This window comes from Hyperolius riggenbachi, chromosome 7 (genome assembly GCF_040937935.1).
Source record: "Hyperolius riggenbachi isolate aHypRig1 chromosome 7, aHypRig1.pri, whole genome shotgun sequence".
In the NCBI taxonomy this organism is placed as follows: domain Eukaryota; kingdom Metazoa; phylum Chordata; class Amphibia; order Anura; family Hyperoliidae; genus Hyperolius; species Hyperolius riggenbachi.
Genome location: NC_090652.1, coordinates 20,750,466 through 20,771,500, shown reverse-complemented (window position 1 = coordinate 20,771,500; position 21,035 = coordinate 20,750,466). Strand labels below are relative to the sequence as shown.

The following is a 21,035-nucleotide window of genomic DNA, read 5'->3' as shown; positions in this document are numbered from 1 at the left end:
CTCAAGGTTGCAGCTAACTTCTATCCGTCCTACGTGAGTGAGTGACTCTTTCTCCGTGACGGCTAAGAAGTTCCTCGGGCAGAGCAGGCAGTCAAGTCAATGCTGGATGGCCAGTCCAGCAAGAGTCAAGAGAATTCCATCCTCTCGAAATAGCAGCTGGGTTGTATAGCTTTTCCTCCCATAGACCATCATGGAGCCCCATGTTAGCCTATGGAGTATGGAAAAACACCTCTTAGACAATCAACAACTCACAACTGATAATGGCTGGAACCACACCAGGATTCATCTCTCGGCCATCCTGGATTGACAGATTTACTTCCTTCTTATAAGTGATTCTTCTGTTATCAACACAATTAGGTAGTCATACTTGAATATAATCACTATAATTATAGCCTTACACGGCCGCTTTCAGACCATTCTACTCTCGTACATTTAATCTACAATATCTCTATTTTCATACTTAAAAGCGTATTATCAGTTAAACAAGGGCAATACACACTGAGCTATATTAGTACTCATCCCATATCAGTAGTTATAATTGTACTTTGCGCTAATGTGACCTAAAGAACACATCTGGTATTAAGTTCTAGTAAACAAGTGTTAAGGGGGGGGGGCGTGGCCAAGATGGCGCTCTGAGCAGACGGCCTTCACAGGAGCTCCGCTACCCAGCTGCACATATCTGCTGGATATTGTTGGAACACGGACTTAAACTACTCTGCAGTGCGCTTCTGGACTCCTACTAGCACCCTGGAGGACTGGTATACCCCACCAACGCCTTCGGCGGACCCAGACGGAGAGATACCGAGCACCTCTGGTCTTATAGGCCCGGCTCGCTCTCAAAGAGCAAACTACCGCTCTGCGCCATACGACCTCATGGGAGGCAAGCGGGGAGATAAGAAAGATAAGGCTGAGGGACCTCACCCTCCAAACCCTCCCAAAACCCCACCAGAAAAACAGATACCCACCCAGGCGGGTGACCCCAGCCCAGCGAAGGATCAGAATGGGAATGGCAGGTTGGAGGAGGAACACGTGGCGGAGACTACAGCGCTGCCCAACACGGCTGAACTGATGGACGCCATTAGAACCTGCCAGACTGCACTCACTCTTAAAATAGACCACATCGAGACCAAGTTTGGGCTGCTTCGCCAGGACCTGGCGGACGTCAGGGCCCGTACCACCGAACTTGAGCGCCGCACATCTGATGTAGAGGACACGGTAAACAACCACCGAGCTGCTATCCCTGAGACCAACAAACGTCTGTCACAGCTGGAGGCCCGCGCTAACGATGCCGAAAACAGGAATAGGAGGAATAACTTGAGGCTGCTGGGGCTGCCAGAGGGCGAGGAGGACCAAGATGTACCAGCCTATACTGAAAACCTACTCAGAGACCTCCTTCCATCCTCTACCTTCTCCGCTCATTTTGTTATAGAGAGGGCCCACAGGATCCCGGCACGCCCAGGCCCCCCAGGAGGTTATCCTAGACCACTTATTTTTCGCCTACTAAACTATAGAGACCGGGACGCGATCTTGACGGCCACTAGAAAGATCAACGACCTCAAGCTGGGAAATGCCCGTTTAATGATCTTTCCGGACTATACTACGGAAACACAAAAACGCCGACGCACCTTCCAGCAAGTCAAAGAAAAACTGCGGGAGCGCAAAATCAAATACTCCATGATGTTCCCAGCTAAATTGAGAGTGGAGGATGGGGAATCAGTTCTTTTCTTTGATACGCCGGCAGACGCTACGAAATGGCTGGAAACTTTACCGGTGCCCAGAGATGAATAAGATAACCTGACCAGCTCTTATTTCTTCTACTTGTTCACGGCCGAGTGGGTGAGTTTTGACCTTGTTAATAATTATATCCTCCTAGCTCTTATAAGCCCCACAACTAAAGATGGCACCCCTTCAGCAGCCTGACAAAACATGCTGCTTAGAACTTAAATCCATAGTTATGCTATTTTGATATGGCCACGTACTTGATTGACCCTGGTGTTCTCCGGGCCACGACTCCCCGTCTGGACAGGAGCCTCTAGGACCTGATAACATTTTATATATCTGGGCACAGACGCTAATAAAACTAAGTGAACTATACCTGCACTAATAAACAGTCATCTAGAAGCATGCCATGTGTTACGCTCGACCTAATGCCCGTTTATAAGTCACTTCTCGCTGAACTGTACTTTATATAACTGTGGCTATAACACATGAGAAGTGACTCCATCGTAAATAGATCCCCTTTTCTCTGACCGTTTGGATGGTAATGACTTTTGAACTCTGTATGTTGCCGGGGTGAAAACACAGACACTGGCGGGAAAACTCCCCGCGCATCGGATGAGCTGAGTGCCATTAGACTCTATGGAGGCACTATCGCTGTAGGAGCGAGTTAACTGTTTAATTGCGAAGGATTCCGTGAATATGTATCCACATAGGCCTAAGCTACAGTCCAAGACTATATGTCCGAGTTATTAAGGATAGATGTCGGATCTCACGGTGTGTGTGGCAGATGGGGGAAGGAATGCCGGCTCAATGATAGTCAATTTATAATAATTATAAATGCATGTTACTTGATATACATATGCTGACACCGGGGCTCTGCTGACTACCTGCTGTCAATACCCACTAGATTCTATACCCCCCCCCTCCCTTTCCTTTCCTCCTCCCCCTCTCTCCCCCCCCCCCCCCCCCTCTCTCCCTTCCCTCCCTCTCTCCACACTCCCCCCTTCTCTCCCTAACGAAGGTATCAGTCCGGTCAGAGGGGGTCTTCTACCCCACCCTATCACACCATTTTATAGCCCAATGAACTTGGGATAAAAACCCTTTAATCAATACTTCTTGGATATATTTGCCTAACAGCACGTTTCTCTGTGGCATCCCTGGGAAGCCCTGTTTCTGCTAAAAGTGTGAATGATTTTATAACTCTGCTGGTCTTCCTTAAGGTGACCACTGGAGGGCAGTATAGGATAACAAATAGAACAATTGAATCTCTCTGTACTATTAACGGGCATACCCGGGGCTGCCATATGAATATGAACAAAACAACTCACAGGACACTCCTTTTGGGGGGATGAGAGGAGAAGGAAATATGATGGACCTTTGCCATGGTATCGTATACACGGTGATTAATATACAATACTGACATGAATAGTTGATGTTTCCTTCCCTCCTAAGCTCCAACAAAACTACTCCTATAGATCACTCCCGCAACAGGGAGAGACAGGCTAAGGTGAAACTAACTGAAAGTAACTGGAATCTTGCTTCGCCCCCAGGAGCGATACCTGGCCAGGATTTATACCCCCTCCCATTATTCCTCTACCTCCCTTTACTCCCTCCCCCCCCACCCTAGGTCCCCCTTTTACTAAGTAAAAGAAAACCCTCCACTGTCAGCATAGACAGTAGAATACGATTTTCGGTCAAGGAGGTGTTATTATAGGAAGAATACCCACTTCCTTTACAGACATGACAATATTATATACTATGTATATGTATGATCTAACTCCAGCCGTTAGGGCATCGAAGTATATGATAATATATACTGTGTATTGTGAGGAAGCGTGGAAGAGCCGCCGCCATGAGCCAGCGGTCGGCGGCTCTTCCCGCGTGCAGTGCCCGCTCACACGGGGAGGCAGCCGCCTCCTCCCAGCGTGAGGCGGCTGTCCCCGTGGAGAGGCGGACGGAACGCGAAGAAGCCGCCGCGTTAGACGCGGCGGCTGGTGCACATCTCTCCGCTGCACCACAGAGCAGGGCTGGGACTCGTAGTCCCTCAGTGTTTAGAGTGACGCGCGCGCGCGCACTCAAGGAAGATTTATGATAGTCTGAGGGGAGTCAGCTGACCAGGCTGGTCAGCTGACCCTGATTCCGCTCCCCATTGGTCCAGCAATCAGGGAGGTGCTGGGGGTCACGATTGAGTATATATACTGCCGGCAGTTCACTTCTCTGGTGTCTGGCGTTGCGTTCACATACGTGGGAGCACCCAGATCCGTTAGTCAGATCCGTTAGTGTGCCGGGACCAGCTGGAGCTGTAATCCTACACTAAAGCTAGATTTGTTGATAGCTTAAAGTACTAGTTTGATTGTGATTATTTGTTATGACTTCTTGCCTGCCTTGACTACTCTTCTGAACTTTGATCTTGTACCTCGTTATTTCTGATACACCGTTGCCGAACCCCGGCTCGCTCCTAGACTCTGTTTCTGCCTCCTGATTCTGTACCCCGATATATCTGATACCCCGTTGCCGAACCCTGCCTGTACTTTGACTCCGCCTCTGCCTCTCGATCTTGTACTTTATCTGTCTGTGTGTGTACGACCTGGCTTGTCCGACCTCGAGAACCGACCTCATCATTGGAGGAGGTTCTTCGTTCTGTTGGTAACCCTTCCGCCTGAGGGTGACTTTCAGAAGATACTTCCTGTTTGCAGTCTGACTCCTCCCGTCTTGGAGAGCTCAGGGTTGCGGAAGTAATCTGTACAGTACGTCTTACTGTACTGAGGCCTAGTCCTCTAAGTGTTACTGTTACACCTAAACACTACACTCTACTCCGGTGAACAGAGGTTAGCTGGTATATTGGATTATCGGTGATACTGCAGATCACATATAATCTGGTATACGTCTGTATTCCCCGTGACGCTGCAGGTCACCGGTAATCAGATCTCTCTGTGCTTCACCGAGCGTTACAGAACGCCAGACCAAAAATACTGATGGAACGCACTGATCCTCTGACTGCGCTTGCCACTTCGGTGGATAGCATTCATCAAGCATTAGGCCAGCACAAAGCCTTAATTGATGCTTTATCAGGCTCTGTGAGAACCCTCCAGACATCAGTTGATTCAGTGCGATCCCCTCCTAGTGACGACATCCGCATGCCTGTCCCTGATAAATTTTCCGGCCACAAGTCTGACTTCCGGAATTTCAGGAGTAGAGTGTTGTCATATTTTGAATTAAGGCCCCGATCCTCGGGGACTGAGACCCAACGGGTCATTTTCATTAAAACTTTGTTGACTGGAGACTCCCAGTCGTGGGCTTACAACCTGCCCACTACCGATATTGCTTTGACCTCAGTGGAGGAATTTTTTAAGGCCATGGCCATAATCTACGACGACCCTGACCTTGCCGCATCCTCAGAGCGGAAACTCAAACTCTTACGGCAAGGCAGAGGGTCAGTCGAGGATTATGCGGCAGAGTTCCGTAGGTGGTCAGTCACCTCAAGATTTGATAATTTTGCCCTCATGGACTACTTCCTGTCTGGGTTGTCGGAAGAGGTTTCCGATCTAATGTTGACGGTACCCGAGCCCAAGACAGTTGATGAGGCCATATCATCGGCCATTCGAGTGGACCGCAGGTTGCGCCATCAGAGGCAGGCTAGAGGCAGTCACCGTGTCAGGGTGACATCGTATGCGGCACCGTCCGCTACACCTCTAGTAACACCTTCTCCGCCTGTCTCACCCTCCCCGGCTTTACCGCCGCCCGAACCAATGCAGATTGGTCGGTCGAGACTGACCCAGGTGGAGCGAAGGCGGAGAATGACAGAACAGCTGTGCCTGTACTGTGCAGCAGCAGGGCATAGGGTACGAAACTGCCCTAACAGGTCGGGAAACGAGTTTGCCTAGGAGTAGTGGGGGGTGACACCCTAGGTACACAAATTGCACCCCTTAAGGAAAAGAAATTTTTGCTCCCTTGTACGGTTACATGGGAAAATAAGTCTATGGCCACTGAGGCATTTATTGACTCAGGCTCAGCGGCCAATTTTATGAATTTTGAGTTCGCACAAGAGTTGGGTATTCCCCTCACTCCTGTGAGTCCCCCCATTCAGGTCACGGCAGTAGACGATTCCCCGCTACAACGGAATCATGCACTGTCTCAGACTCCGGAGGTGAAGGTCACCATCGGGGTACTACATGGGGAACAATTATCATTTTTTGTATTGCACATGTCAACCTCCACTATCATCCTAGGCATGCCATGGTTGCAACTACACTCACCTCAAATAGACTGGGCCACAGGTCAGCTAACCACTTGGTCACCTCGTTGTTTTCAACAGTGTTTGGGAAAATTGACCCTGGGACAAACCAAAGTTCAGGTAGAAGGGGTACCCGACCAGTACTCCGAGTATTCCGACGTGTTCTGTCCCAAAGCAGCAGACAAGTTGCCCCCACATCGCCCTTTCGATTGTCCCATTGACCTCCGTTCGGGATGTGTACCTCCCCGGGGTCATTTGTACAATCTGTCGGGACCCGAAAAGGTAGCCATGCAGGATTATATCCGTGAAAACTTGGCCAAAGGTTTCATTCGGCCGTCCCGGTCACCTGCTGGAGCTGGTTTCTTTTTTGTTAAGAAAAAAGACGGAGGCCTGCGACCCTGCATCGATTATCGCGGCCTTAACAAGATTACAGTCAAAAATCGCTATCCCTTGCCACTGATAGACGATTTATTCACACAAATTACAGACGCTAAAATCTTTTCTAAATTAGATTTGCGGGGCGCGTATAACCTGATACGCATAAGAAAGGGCGATGAGTGGAAGACGGCCTTTAATACACCAGACGGGCATTATGAGTACCTGGTGATGCCCTTCGGGCTGTGTAATGCCCCGGCCGTCTTTCAGGAACTCATTAACGAGGTATTCAGAGAGGTGTTGGGGAAGTTTGTTTTGGTCTATCTTGATGATATTCTCATCTTCTCCAACAACCTCTCTGAACATAGAGACCATGTGAGGTTTGTTTTGAATCTGTTAAGGCAGAACTCTTTATATGCAAAACTTGAAAAATGCATCTTTGAAGTAACATCTGTCGCCTTCTTGGGGTATATAATTTCCACCACAGGCCTGTCGATGGATCCTGCCAAGGTCTCGGCTGTGCTGGAGTGGCCACAGCCGGTGGGGTTGAAATCTCTTCAGCGCTTTCTTGGCTTTGCCAATTATTATAGACGATTTATAAAGGGGTACTCCACGGTCATTTCTCCCCTTACGAGTCTCACCAAGAAAGGGGCAGATACAACTCACTGGTCTCCTGAGGCTTTACATGCTTTTTCCACTCTGAAGGGCCTATTCTGTTCAGCACCCATCCTCAGACATGTGGATACATCCTTCCCGTTCATTGTGGAGGTGGATGCTTCGGAGGTAGGGGTGGGGGCTGTGCTGTCTCAGCGGTCAGGCTTGCAGGGTAGAATGCACCCATGCGCTTACTTCTCTCGCAGGTTTTCCCCTGCAGAGAGGAATTATGATATTGGTAATAGGGAGCTCCTAGCCATCAAATTAGCTTTCGAGGAATGGCGACACTGGTTAGAAGGAGCTGAGCATACCATCACGGTTTACACCGATCATAAGAACTTAGAATACATCGAGGGGGCTAAGAGATTGAGCCCTCGTCAGGCTCGATGGTCGCTATTCTTCTCCAGGTTCACGTTTATCATTACATACACCCCGGGAAGCAAGAATGTTAAGGCAGATGCCTTGTCCAGATGCTTTGAGTCAGAGACAGCACAGCCCTCCGTTCCAGAGACCATTATTCCTCAGAGGTTGATACTGGCAGCCACTGGAACCTGGGAGGATTGGGCGGAGACGCTGATTCCCTTTCAACAGGACATCCCGGAAGGGAAGCCCGCAGGGGTTCTGTTCGTTCCTCTGCCGTTTCGCCTTCAGGTTCTAGAGATGTTCCATACACATAAGAATGCGGGACATCCTGGGGCATCCAGAACACAGGATTTAGTAGCCAGATGCGCCTGGTGGCCTTCCTTGGCAGCAGATTGCAAGGAATATGTGAAGGAGTGTGTGACATGTGCCAGGAGTAAACCCTCCCGACTGGCACCTGTCGGTACCTTGCAGTCATTGCCCACCCCGACTGAACCGTGGACCCACCTGTCCATGGATTTTGTGGGCGAGCTTCCCAGATCTGAGGGGATGACGGTCATTTGGGTCGTGGTCGACCGATTTAGCAAGATGGCCCATTTTGTACCTTTGAAAGGACTCCCCTCCGCTCGAGAACTGGCCGAGTTGTTTATCACGCATGTTTTTCGTTTGCACGGTATTCCCGAAGACATAGTCTCAGACAGGGGAGTCCAATTCGTCTCACGTTTTTGGAAAGCTTTTTGCCAGCTCATGGACATAAAATTGTCTTTCTCGTCTGGCTATCACCCACAGACCAACGGCCAGACTGAGAGAATAAATCAATCGTTAGAACAGTTCTTAAGGTGTTATGTAGCTGAAGCACAGGACGATTGGGTCAGATTTCTGCCGTTTGCAGAATTTGCCCAAAATAATTTAAAAAACTCGTCCTCCGGTTTTTCTCCTTTTCAAGTAGTGACGGGAAGATCACCCAAATTTTCCCCATTGCCTATAGCTTCCACTCCATTCCCAGCCCTGGAGGTCTGGCAAAGGTCATTCAAGGACCTGTGGGGGACAGTAAGAAATAACCTGGAGAAGGCTTTTTTGAGTCAGAAGGGTCAAGCCGACAAGAGACGGTCGGTGGAGTGGAGATTCCGACCAGGAGACCCGGTCTGGGTGTCCACACGTCACTTGGCCCTAAAACAACCTTCTAGTAAGCTTGGTCCCAGGTTTGTGGGTCCATTCCCAATAACCAAAAAGATCAACAATGTCACTTATACTGTCGAACTTCCCACTAGCATGCGGGGGGTAAGGTCTTTCCATGTTTCCCTTCTTAAACCAGCGGTCCAGGTGGGTCCCACTCCTCCCCCTCCTGTGTTGGTAGATGCCCAACCTGAATACGAGGTGGAGAAGATAATTGATTCACGTACTGTACAGAACTCGGTACAGTATCTCGTACACTGGAAAGGGTATGGCATTGAGGAGAGGCAATGGGTACCTGGGAACCGCATGCATGCGGACGAGTTAAGGAGGGAGTTTCATGCCTTACATCCCGAGAAACCTGGTGGGAGCTGTCCGGAGTCCACTCCTTGGGGGGGGGGTACTGTGAGGAAGCGTGGAAGAGCCGCCGCCATGAGCCAGCGGTCGGCGGCTCTTCCCGCGTGCAGTGCCCGCTCACACGGGGAGGCAGCCGCCTCCTCCCAGCGTGAGGCGGCTGTCCCCGTGGAGAGGCGGACGGAACGCGAAGAAGCCGCCGCGTTAGACGCGGCGGCTGGTGCACATCTCTCCGCTGCACCACAGAGCAGGGCTGGGACTCGTAGTCCCTCAGTGTTTAGAGTGACGCGCGCGCGCGCACTCAAGGAAGATTTATGATAGTCTGAGGGGAGTCAGCTGACCAGGCTGGTCAGCTGACCCTGATTCCGCTCCCCATTGGTCCAGCAATCAGGGAGGTGCTGGGGGTCACGATTGAGTATATATACTGCCGGCAGTTCACTTCTCTGGTGTCTGGCGTTGCGTTCACATACGTGGGAGCACCCAGATCCGTTAGTCAGATCCGTTAGTGTGCCGGGACCAGCTGGAGCTGTAATCCTACACTAAAGCTAGATTTGTTGATAGCTTAAAGTACTAGTTTGATTGTGATTATTTGTTATGACTTCTTGCCTGCCTTGACTACTCTTCTGAACTTTGATCTTGTACCTCGTTATTTCTGATACACCGTTGCCGAACCCCGGCTCGCTCCTAGACTCTGTTTCTGCCTCCTGATTCTGTACCCCGATATATCTGATACCCCGTTGCCGAACCCTGCCTGTACTTTGACTCCGCCTCTGCCTCTCGATCTTGTACTTTATCTGTCTGTGTGTGTACGACCTGGCTTGTCCGACCTCGAGAACCGACCTCATCATTGGAGGAGGTTCTTCGTTCTGTTGGTAACCCTTCCGCCTGAGGGTGACTTTCAGAAGATACTTCCTGTTTGCAGTCTGACTCCTCCCGTCTTGGAGAGCTCAGGGTTGCGGAAGTAATCTGTACAGTACGTCTTACTGTACTGAGGCCTAGTCCTCTAAGTGTTACTGTTACACCTAAACACTACACTCTACTCCGGTGAACAGAGGTTAGCTGGTATATTGGATTATCGGTGATACTGCAGATCACATATAATCTGGTATACGTCTGTATTCCCCGTGACGCTGCAGGTCACCGGTAATCAGATCTCTCTGTGCTTCACCGAGCGTTACATGCATAGACTGACTCCTATGTATATTACACTTATGCTTACCTCCTGCTCTCTATTAATGCCGGTGGAGACTATTGTCCATAGGTAACACTTCGGTGATGAATATATAGGCAGGGAATGAATCCAATCTGCTCCTTGCTCTGCGGTGGCACAATGATGTCAGAAAACTATACATTAAACCACACATATATCTCATGCTGTGGATACTCTGGTGGATCCTAGCTGAGACATAACCTATCTACTCCCCTCCTCTTTTAAGGGGTAATAATGGATAAAATTATTCTTTTTGGCCTCGCTGGATTGCCGATAGAGCGGGGAAACACAGGTATAGAAGTTAGATCGTCCCACCCTTGCCTATGTAATGATGTGATATCTCTATTACATTGCACTGGAGTAATGGCCCTCACGCTACTAATTGAAAGGAAGATAGGATCAGAGAAGATATGACACCTAAGCACTTGCATAGGGCAAGCCACTGATGTATAAATAAATAACAATTCGATAGGCATTGAACCACAGACAGGCTTACCTATGAAAAGACCTCTTCTCTCTGATGATCTGAAGGAGCATGACATCCAAGGGTGCTTTGGGGTGTGGATCTATGTCCTGGGGTCGGCACACTCTAGACACCTGAAACATATTGCCTGGGGTTATTTCCCCCCTCTAATTCCCCCCCCCCCCCCCTGCTCGCCTTACGCACTGATGGTCTGATATGTCCTACGTCTAAATACAAGCTGGACTGGTTGGGCCCCCAGGAAACTGGGAATCCTCCTACCAAAGGTTATTGAAACAAATAATACGTTATTGTTCTAATTGTAAGTTGTACCCCCAGCGTTTGCTGGGAGAAGCTGGGTAGCGGACCTCTAGATAGGCCTACCACAGCCCCCTACTCTTCCTTTAAGTTGTAGATAGGTTAGTTTAGGTTTCTGTTTTAGTGTTTTTACTTTAAAGGGAACCTTAACTGCTGCGGAAAAATAAATTCACTTACCTGGGGGCTTTCCCAAGCCTCCTGCAGCCGTCCTGTGCCCGCGCCGGTCCTTCGGTGCCCTCCGGTCTCCCTCCGCCGCTGAGTTTCGATTTCGGACGACTGTCAGTCGTCCTGGGGCCTCTTCCGCATTCCTTGTCGTAAACTGCAGTAAAGCGCGTCCGCATGACGCCAAACGCGTCATCGCATGACGTCAAACGCGTCATGCGGACGCGCTTTACTGCAGTTTACGACCAGGAATGCGGAAGAGGCCCCAGGACGACTGGCAGTCGTCCGAAATCGAAACTTAGCGGCGGAGGGAGACCGGAGGGCACCGAAGGACCGGAGCGGGCACAGGACGGCTGCAGGAGGCTTGGGAAAGCCCCCAGGTAAGTGAATTTATTTTTCCGCAGCAGTTAAGGTTCCCTTTAAGTCTACCCACTAGGCGAGCACTAGTGGTCTCTCCCCCAGCCCTTTTCAGGGCTGAAGGTTCTATAAGCTATAACTCTTATTCGGGGGTATAAGACGTCCTGACGGTTGGGATAATGTTCCAGGATGTGGGGTGGGTGTTGGGTTGGGTTTGTTGGTTAGTACTGCATAATATAACCATATATCTTGCAGCAGTCTGTCTTTTTCTCTTTCTTCTTCTTGGCTGTCCGCCTCTGTTCCGGGCTCTTCCTCCCCCATGGAGCTGGGTAAGTTGCTTCAATATAATATTCTTAATACTTATTCTAAACACTAGATGTTATAATATATATACCCAATGGCATCTCTTAAACTAATAACGTGGAATGTTAGAGGACTGGGCTCTAAGATTAAGCGCTCCCTTGTTACTAACTTTCTCAAACAACACTCTCCGCATATTTGCATGCTCCAAGAGACACACTTGGTCGGGGGGAAGATTTTAGCCCTTAAAAAGCCCTGGGTGGCGCAGGCCTATCATGCCACCTACTCGTCCTATTCCAGAGGGGTGACAATTCTGGTAAACAAGAACCTACCATTCCAATTTCATGATGTTACACTAGACCCAAATGGAAGATATATAATACTATTAGCTACAATACACAATGTCAAAATGACCTTGGTCAATGTGTATCTGCCTCCCCCCGGTGATCTAACAATATTAGACAAAATAATTTCGCTTACTGCCCAAACAGCCTCCCAGAAATTGCTCATCTGTGGGGACTTTAATTTAGTACTGGATCCAAGCAGGGACAGACTTAAGCCAACTAGCAAGGACACTCTAGACTTTAGTAGGTGGAGAGATGCTTGCAACCTTGTAGATATTTGGAGATGGAAGCATCCTACCGCACAGGAATTTTCTTGTCATTCAGCCTCTCATGGCACATTATCTAGGATAGACTTAGGTCTAGTATCCAATGATGTCCTCCCTGACGTTAGAAGTGCCCGCTTCTTGGCAAGAGGGATATCAGACCACGCACCCTTAGAGCTAATCTTGCAACTAGGCTCCCGGCGCTCAGATATGGTCTGGAGGCTCTCTAGACATTGGATCTCAGATCCGACTATAGATGACATAATTAAGCAAAAACTTAGACTATATTGGCAAACCAATAGAGGCACAACCGCGCCACAAATGGTGTGGGACGCAGGGAAAGCATTCCTACGGGGACATTATATAGAAGCTATAAAAATAGCCAGAACGCAAGTCTATGCTTCACTACAGTGGAGGGAGAAAATAGCTGCCGAAAAGGAAGCTGAATTTATTCGTACAAATACACAAGAGGCATACGCACAATGGCAACTAGCTCTCCAAAACTTAGAACTATACAGAGTAGATGCCACAAAAAAAGGACTATTAGACCAGAAACAACGAATTTTTGAGCAAGGAGACAGATGCGGAAGCATGCTGGCTTGGCTCTCCAGAGACACCCAGACCAAAACAGCTATCCCACAGTTACAAATAGATCCTCAAACAATAAGTGACGACCCTGAGAAAATAAACGAGGCATTTTATAAATTTTATTCTAAACTATATACAAGTAGCCTTTTGGTCTCAGATGAGGAGTTACAGACCTATCTGGCAGGCATCCACTTACCCACCTTGCAGGCAGACGACATTGCACTACTTGATGCCCCGCTGACGGTAGACGAAATATCAGGGGCTATAAAAGACATGCAAGCGGGTAAAACCCCGGGCTTGGACGGATTCCCGACTGAATTTTATAAGCAATATTCCAAACAAATTTCCTTACAATTAAAAGACTCCCTTCAATTATCTTTCATTAGGGGCGCCCTCCCGCCCTCCATGTTGGAAGCCTTGGTAGTAGTGATACCCAAAGTGATAAGGATCCGTTGCTCTGCTCATCATATAGACCAATATCTCTCCTAAACACTGACGCAAAAATCTTAGCTAAGGCTTTGGCCAATAGATTGAACCAAGTGATATTAAAATTAATACATCCTGATCAGTCAGGATTTATGCCAGGCAAAGGCACAGATATTAATATACGAAGACTGTTAACCAACATAGCTGCCTCGCATTCTAATGCCGGAAAAAGAGTGATTGCCTCTCTAGATGCCGAAAAGGCATTTGACTCGGTAGAATGGAGATATCTATGGGCGGTACTTAAAAAACTGGGGTTCGGGGAAGTCTTTATTAAATGGATCCAATTACTATATGACTCACCAAAAGCCAAAATTAGAACGGGAAACGTGATCTCACCCTGTATAAAATTAGAAAGGGGGACTAGACAAGGGTGTCCACTCTCACCTAGCTTATTTGCGCTGGCAATGGAACCCATCGCAGCATATATTAGGCAAACTAACTTAGTTGAGGGTCTTAAACTAGGCAATCTCCAGGAGAAGATCTCGTTATATGCCGACGATGTATTGTTATATCTCAGCGATTCTGATCGCTCTCTTACAAATGCTTTACACCTGTTTGATCAATTCGGCAAAATGTCTGGTATAAAAATTAACTGGTCCAAATCACTACTATTCCCCTTAGACCTGCCAGCACAAGCACTTCCTAGTCCATCCTGCCCTCTTAGGATGGTATCTCAGTTCAAATATCTGGGTATCCAAGTGACTACGAACCCACAGACTTATAGATCTCTTAATCTGGACCCGGTAGTCCGCCAATTAGAAACGAAATGTGCAGTATGGAATAGATTACCGCTCACACTAATTGGTAGAATTAACCTTTTAAAAATGATTTTTCTCCCTAAATTTATATACTTATTCCGTCAATGTCCAATCTGGCTTCCACTATCATTTTTTAAGAAATTAGATACAATAATGCTGAGCTTCATATGGGCGGGGAAACAACCGCGCATCGCTCTAGACATACTGCAGCTCCCCAAACATAGAGGAGGATTGGCTATGCCACATCTTCAGAAATATTACTGGGCATCCCTCCTGGTCAACGTGCGATGGTGGTTCTCACAGGATAGCTTTAATCCGGCCATTAATGTGGAGGCAGCTGTGTTGGGATCGTACGAGCAACTGACAAACCTCCCATACAGAGGTCCGAAATCGCATACCAATGCTACGGTAGCTATGGCGACCGCCTGGAGGGCGTGGAGGGCGGCCAGAGCTCCTCTCCTAAACTCGAATAATCTTTCTCCTCACACACCACTATGGGGAAACCCACAAATGAGACACTTTTCCACTATCCCAGACCCGGTTATTTGGGCCAGGTACGGCATCAAGACCATCGCAAATATACAAAGCAATAAGTCCTTACTTACATTTACCGACCTGAAAAACCAATATAATCTCCCAAACAAGTATTTATTCAGATACTTACAGTTACGGCATGCCCATCGATCCCAGTTTGGATCACAACCCCCAGACTTAAAAACAGACAGTCTAGAACATCTCCTGATGACCAAAGACCTTCCTAAACCTTTATCAGCTATTTACACAGAATTAATAAGTATAAATAACCTTAGACTGGATAGGTGCTATCGGAAATGGTCGGTAGCTGTCCCGGAAATGGACACTAAGGACTGGGATACGATACTAATGGACATTCCTACTGCAGTAATCTCAGCCAGGGATCAGTTAATACAAACAAAGTTTTTGCATCAAGTTTACTACACCCCAGATAGATTGAATAGAATGAATAGAATCAACTCTGATAGATGCTGGAGATGTTCGACCGAATTAGGGGACTTTTTGCACATATTTTGGACATGCCCCAAAATTGCCCCATTTTGGAAAAATGTACTAGCGCTGATTAACGAGCTACTACAACTGTCTCTACCTTTCACAATATCGGTGATGCTATTGGGTCATTTTAAAGATATCACTCTCTCAAGGAACAGGCAGACCCTGATCAGGATACTATGCTTTCAGGCAAAAAAAGAAATACTAAAGCTATGGAAGCAGCCTTCTGTTCCAACTATGGGTATCTGGGCCAAAGCAATTAATACTCAGCTACCTCTATACAGGATTACGTATCTGAATAGACGCAGCCCTAAGAAATTTACCAAAGTATGGGGCGTCTGGGAATCTAAAATAATGGATCCTACTGATCCTAACTTTATCCCTATCTTGGAGTAAAACCAGGCTATTGTATAACTGGGGGGGGGGGGAGGGGAGTGGGGGGCCCGGGGAGGGGGACGGACAGCTTTCTTTTCTTATCTTCTACCCTCTTTGACCGGTTGGTCACTACCTTTTCTTTCTCTTACCTACTTCTATTAAGCACAATGAAGAAATGAAGCGTCACCAGGAAATTTGTGATGTACCGAATCCCTAGACCTCTGACTACTATTGATTAAATGCAGTGTTATGATTAACCATGATACATGAAATACTGGTATGTGAAAATGTATAAACTTGTGATCTATTGGATGAACAAGCTATTGTGCAAATTGTACCTATCTCTCTTTTTGTGTCTTGTACAAAATCAATAAAGTTTAACTGTTAAAAACAAGTGTTAAGGAAATCCTCCAGACCCAAATGAACCAATGTACAGATCCGAATGAAAAGATTCACATACAAGAGGGGTTGCTACAGCACCATTAATACAATATGGCGCATAAAATATATAGCACTACATTGGGCAACACAAAAAAAACATCAGAAGAACATTAGCTCTCAAAAGAGCTGTTGAGGGGTGCTATTTTAGCAATAACAATCAGCCAGGAGCAAGCTAACAATCCTATAACAGCTTAACTAATCTTTCCCTATGAGAGTCTGCCAGCAGATGTCCCTTCACTAATTACTGCAGGTGCACGAGTGAATGTAATAGCCAGTGCTGCCTGCCTTTTATAAGGGGGGGGGGGGGGAGTGGCTCCAGGAGAGAGTGTAGCCTAATTGGCTACACCGTGCCTGCTGACTGTGATGTAGAGGGTCAAAGTTGACCCTCTACATCACATTAATGGCGCACTATGGGGACGAACTGAACTTCCGCAAAAGTTCGCCTTTGCTGGCGAACGCGAACCACCGAAAGTTCGCCTGGAACCGTTCGCCGGCGAACTGTTGGGGCCATCTCTACATATACATCCTTGTGAGACAATTGTGTCTTAATTTATTGCTTTTTAATAGAGGTATTTTTGGTCTCTATTAGACCTTTATACCTACCCTAGTGGTTCTAGGTCACCATGAGCTCTCTGGGTATTCTGTAGTACTGATCCAACCCTGCTACCATAGAGCCATATCAATCCATGCCATGCGGACCACAAAGTCTGAAACAAGTTAGTTGGATTGATATTACTCCAAATAAAATATATTAGCTACGGCCTCACTATACATCAGTTGTTCTGGATGTGCAGCCTTGCTTTTAAAGGCATAAAGAGATGATTTGCATATTTGAGAGCAATGCATCATGGGAAACCATTGTTGGTCACCTAAAGAGGAACTTTAGTGAAAAGGGAAAATAAATAAATCAATACTTTGCAAAGTGAGAAGTTAAAAAATAGAAGACACATCAAGAAATGATTGATATTTGCGATTTTATTTGTTCATATTGTTTGATCCACAATTCAATCTTTACTACTGGTAGACATCAAAAAATCCGGACAGCACCACCTGCCATTATCTAAAACCACACCCCCTAAGAATGTGATAGGCTAAAAGGTTGGATTTTCTATAGATATACATATGCACAGAAGGAGATACTGGTTGCTTGGCAATTGGAAGCAGCTGTTATTTCCCACAATACAATAAGACTCACAGACAGGAAATGGTCAGGACCATGGTCATGACATCACACTGTGGGAGGGGTTTCACCACAATATCAGTAATACAGACCCCCTTGATGATCTATTAGAGAAAAGGTAAAGATTTCTCATGGGAAAGGGAGTATCAGCTACTGATTGGGATGAAGTTCAATTCTTGGTTACAGTTCCTATTTAAAGCTAAATTATCACAACAACCTTGATGTTTAAAGCGGAATATAACCCTGCATTTCAACTTTGCTCTAAAACATTATTTACAGTATATTATATGCAACCAGCATTTTTTTTTTACTAGACCAGCATTGGAAGGGTTACACAGTGCTTTAAAGTTCCTGGAGATTTCTGCAGACACATCCGCAGCTGAAATAGATACATTTTGTTTACATAAATGTATCTAAGTGTTGAATGTGACTCATCTCTCTCACTGAGAAGGAGTTGGAGGACAGCCAAAGAGTGTGTAACATTTCTCAATAGATACATATAACTAAATAGAATGTATCTATCTGAACTTCTGCATATCTCTCCACGGAACTTTAAACCTCTGTGTTTAACCCTTCCAATGCTGGTCTAGTAAAAAAAAAATGCTTTTTGCATATAATATGCTGTAAATAATGTTTTAGAGCAAAGTTGAAATGCAAGGTTATATTCCGCTTTAAGAAGATAAAATTACATTTGGCATAGCTCTGCAAAGACTTGTGAGTTGTTCTTTGTTCGCTATTCAAGTCAGGAGGAGTCACGAATGTAACCAGCAGGGCCAGCGCTACCATTGAGGCAAAGGGGGCAATTGCCCTAGGCCCCCAGAGCTTGTAGGGGCCCCCCAAAGTATCTCCCCCATCCTCTCCAGCTCTGGTGAACAGCTGCAGGGAACAGGGAAGAGAGGCAACGATAGGGAAAAGAAGTCCAAAGCTGCCTCCTGTGTCCTGCATTATGTAAGACTCCACTGTGTGTACACTCTGCATCTGTAAGGTAAAGGAGGAGGGGAATATTGAGGGCTCCCAACAATGCAATGGGGACATATGATGGACACCAATAATATTGTAACTGTGGTTGGGGGGGGGGGGGGGGCGCTAAATAGGGCCTAGCAGCAATTCGTGGGCCCTAGATGGTAAATTTTCTCCCGTGTGGTGCTAGCTCAAGTTACTTTTGCCCCGGGGCCCCATTGTAGCTAGAACCGGCCCTGATAACCAGTTTTCACTAGGTTTCACAGTTTCTTGATCTCCATTGTAACATTTTTAATGAATAGATCTGTGACCGGATGGCTTAGGGGAATACATGTCTTTCTGTTTATGAGCCCTGTACTTCTTAAAGAGAACCGGAACTGAGAATAAAAAGTCAAAATAACCATACACAGGTCATACTTACCTCCTGTGTAGTCTACTACTCAATCTCTTTCTCCTTTCCTGCGTTCCATCTGTCCACTGTGATCAATGGAATTCTCCATCCTCCATATTAAAAATGGCCATTACCCCCAACAGCTTCCTTAGTCAGCACACTGTTAAACTGTATTATCACCCACTTAAACCATAGGGAAACATGAACATTACCTTTCACATTCAGTTTTAACTGACAGCTGCTGATATATAACTGACAGCAACTTGTATATATCAGTTCTGACACAATCTTGTCAGAACTGGAAGTAATCCTTGTAAGAAGAAAATGGTGAGCTTCTGAGAGGAACTGACGGTGAGGTAAGTATGTAATATTCATTTGCAGCTACATCATGTGTTTATTTTAAATAATTTTACTCGCTTCAGGTTCCCTTTAAAGGCAACCTAAACTGATGAATAAAAAAAGAGTTTAACTTACCTGGGGCTTCTACGAGCCTCCTTTAGCCGCCCTGTGCCCACGCCCTCATTAAACGATACTCCAGTCTCCCCCTCTTCTGGTCAGCCAACTGGCGAATTGACGGCCACTGCACATGCACGGCCGTGAGCATCCTCGATCACGCCCCCTTTGTCAGGAGCGTTCTGTGCATGGGCAGTAGAGATTTGTACATACTGTGCATGCACAGAGCACTCCCTTGCACGGGAGCATGATCAGGAGACGTGCGGATCGGGCCATGCTTCAAAATGATAGAAGGGTGCTGTGGGGAACCAGAGGATCGCTTTTTGACAGCACGTACACAGGGCAGCTGTAGGAGGATAGTAGAAGCCTCGGGTAAGTTAAACTCTTTTTTTATTAAACAGTTTAGGATCCCTTCAATGTACAATTCCCATTATCTTTCTCTAAAGATTCATCAAGTGTTGGAAGAGTACCCAAAAATATTTAAATTTAATTGTACTGAGAAACTGATTTAACTCGGTATTCAATAGGGAAAAGCCGGGCAGTTGGTACGTAGTACAAAAGAAAGGTAGAAAAGGGAGGAGCGCTCCGTAGTGTATTAAACCTTTTAATTAGATACCACGCAAGGGTTAAAAGCACTTACAAAAGTGTAAAAGACATCAAGCATATCAAAGAGCTTGACAAAGGCGTGGAGACGCCGAAACGCGTTGCGAAGTTACTGCATCCAACAACCAGAGGATAGGCTTCCGTTGTCCATGAACACCCAGGACTACCCCCGCTGCTGGCCACAGAGGAGGAACAGGTTGCCATCCAAGGTTTTCCTTTGGGGTTTTCACCCTTGATATGCTTGATGTCTTTTACACTTTTGTAAGTGCTTTTAACCCTTGCGGGGTATCTAATTAAAAGGTTTAATACACTACGGAGCGCTCCTCCCTTTTCTACCTTTCTTTTGTACTACAGTTATACCCTTCAGCCGGGGTCGAGGAGCAGCCAGTGGTTGTATTAAGAGAAACCAGAAGTGGTGGTCGTTTAGCGCAAGATTGCACATCGTTTCTCTTTTAGTTGGTACGTAGTGATGTTCATGTCTAGGAGAACTCACGGATAAGCATGTGATCAGTGTGATCAGCTGATAGATATGTAAGTCTTTGATTTGCTAGTCATGAGCATGCTAAAGCAGGGTGTGATCACAGCAAATCAGAGCTTTGCAAATCTATCAGCTGATCAAACAAACCACATGCTTCTCCATGAGTTCTTCTAGACATAACATACTTATTGGTGGGGTAAAAAGATAACCCAAAGTCAAAATCCGTTTTCCGTTTCTGAATATATTCACATTAATCACTAAGTGACAAATGTTCTCCTTCCTCTGTTGAATTTGTCATTTGATTTTTGGCAGATCATTTGTTTATGCTAGTAGTCTTGCCTCCCAAGGGCTTGATTCACAAAGCGGTGCTAACCTTCTTAGCACGTCTAAAGTCTTTAGACATGCTAACCAGGGTGCTAAGTAGGTTAGCAGCGGATTTCTCAATCAGATCGCGCGCTAACTTTGCGTGCGTAAAGTTTTGCGCGCGCAAAGTCCTATGCACGCTAAGTCCCATAGACTTTAATGGGCACTTCGCGCGGAGCGCCCTGCGCTCTGTGCAGTGCGCGCGTAAAGTTTTATGCGCGTAAAGTTTTGCGCGCGAAAAGCTCGTTTAGACGTGCTAAGGGGGTTTTCACAGGCGTGCTAACAGTTAGCACCGCTTTGTGAATCAAGCCCCAAGTGTTATATCGCAGGGGAAGAGGTGCCCCAATGTAATTAACTATATTAAATACAACTAAAATGAATGAGGATGAGGCTTACCATTGAGATGACCCAAAAAAGGTATTTTAGGTGAACTTTTTGTGCACTATAAATCAACTATAAAGAAAAGTAATGCACTTCTGGAAAGGGGAAAGAAAGGGTAAATCATGTTGCTTTCATGCTGAAATCTATTTAAATTTATGACTATTGCGTGGAGGGATTTGATCCCTCTCCGATTAGATTTGATCTGAGAGCATCGGTGGTGGAGCCTTTTGGCCATCTATAAGTATATGACCTTTGGAGTACGTAGCCAG

At 46.6% G+C, this 21,035-nt stretch overlaps 1 protein-coding gene across 2 annotated transcripts in view; it reads left to right on the top strand.

Annotated features, from left to right (window-relative positions):
- Positions 1-21,035, top strand: part of LOC137525408 (uncharacterized) — an 84,373-nt gene that overhangs the window by 11,513 nt on the left and 51,825 nt on the right. The window contains exon 1 of one of the 2 annotated variants that reach the window (XM_068246485.1): positions 3,039-3,104. The exons of the other annotated variant lie outside the window; for it this stretch is intronic. Coding sequence (XP_068102586.1) covers positions 3,068-3,104 — 37 coding nt within the window. The 5' untranslated portion in view covers positions 3,039-3,067. Of the gene's footprint in view, positions 1-3,038; positions 3,105-21,035 lie in introns of those variants that run through there. 2 annotated transcript variants of the gene reach the window in all.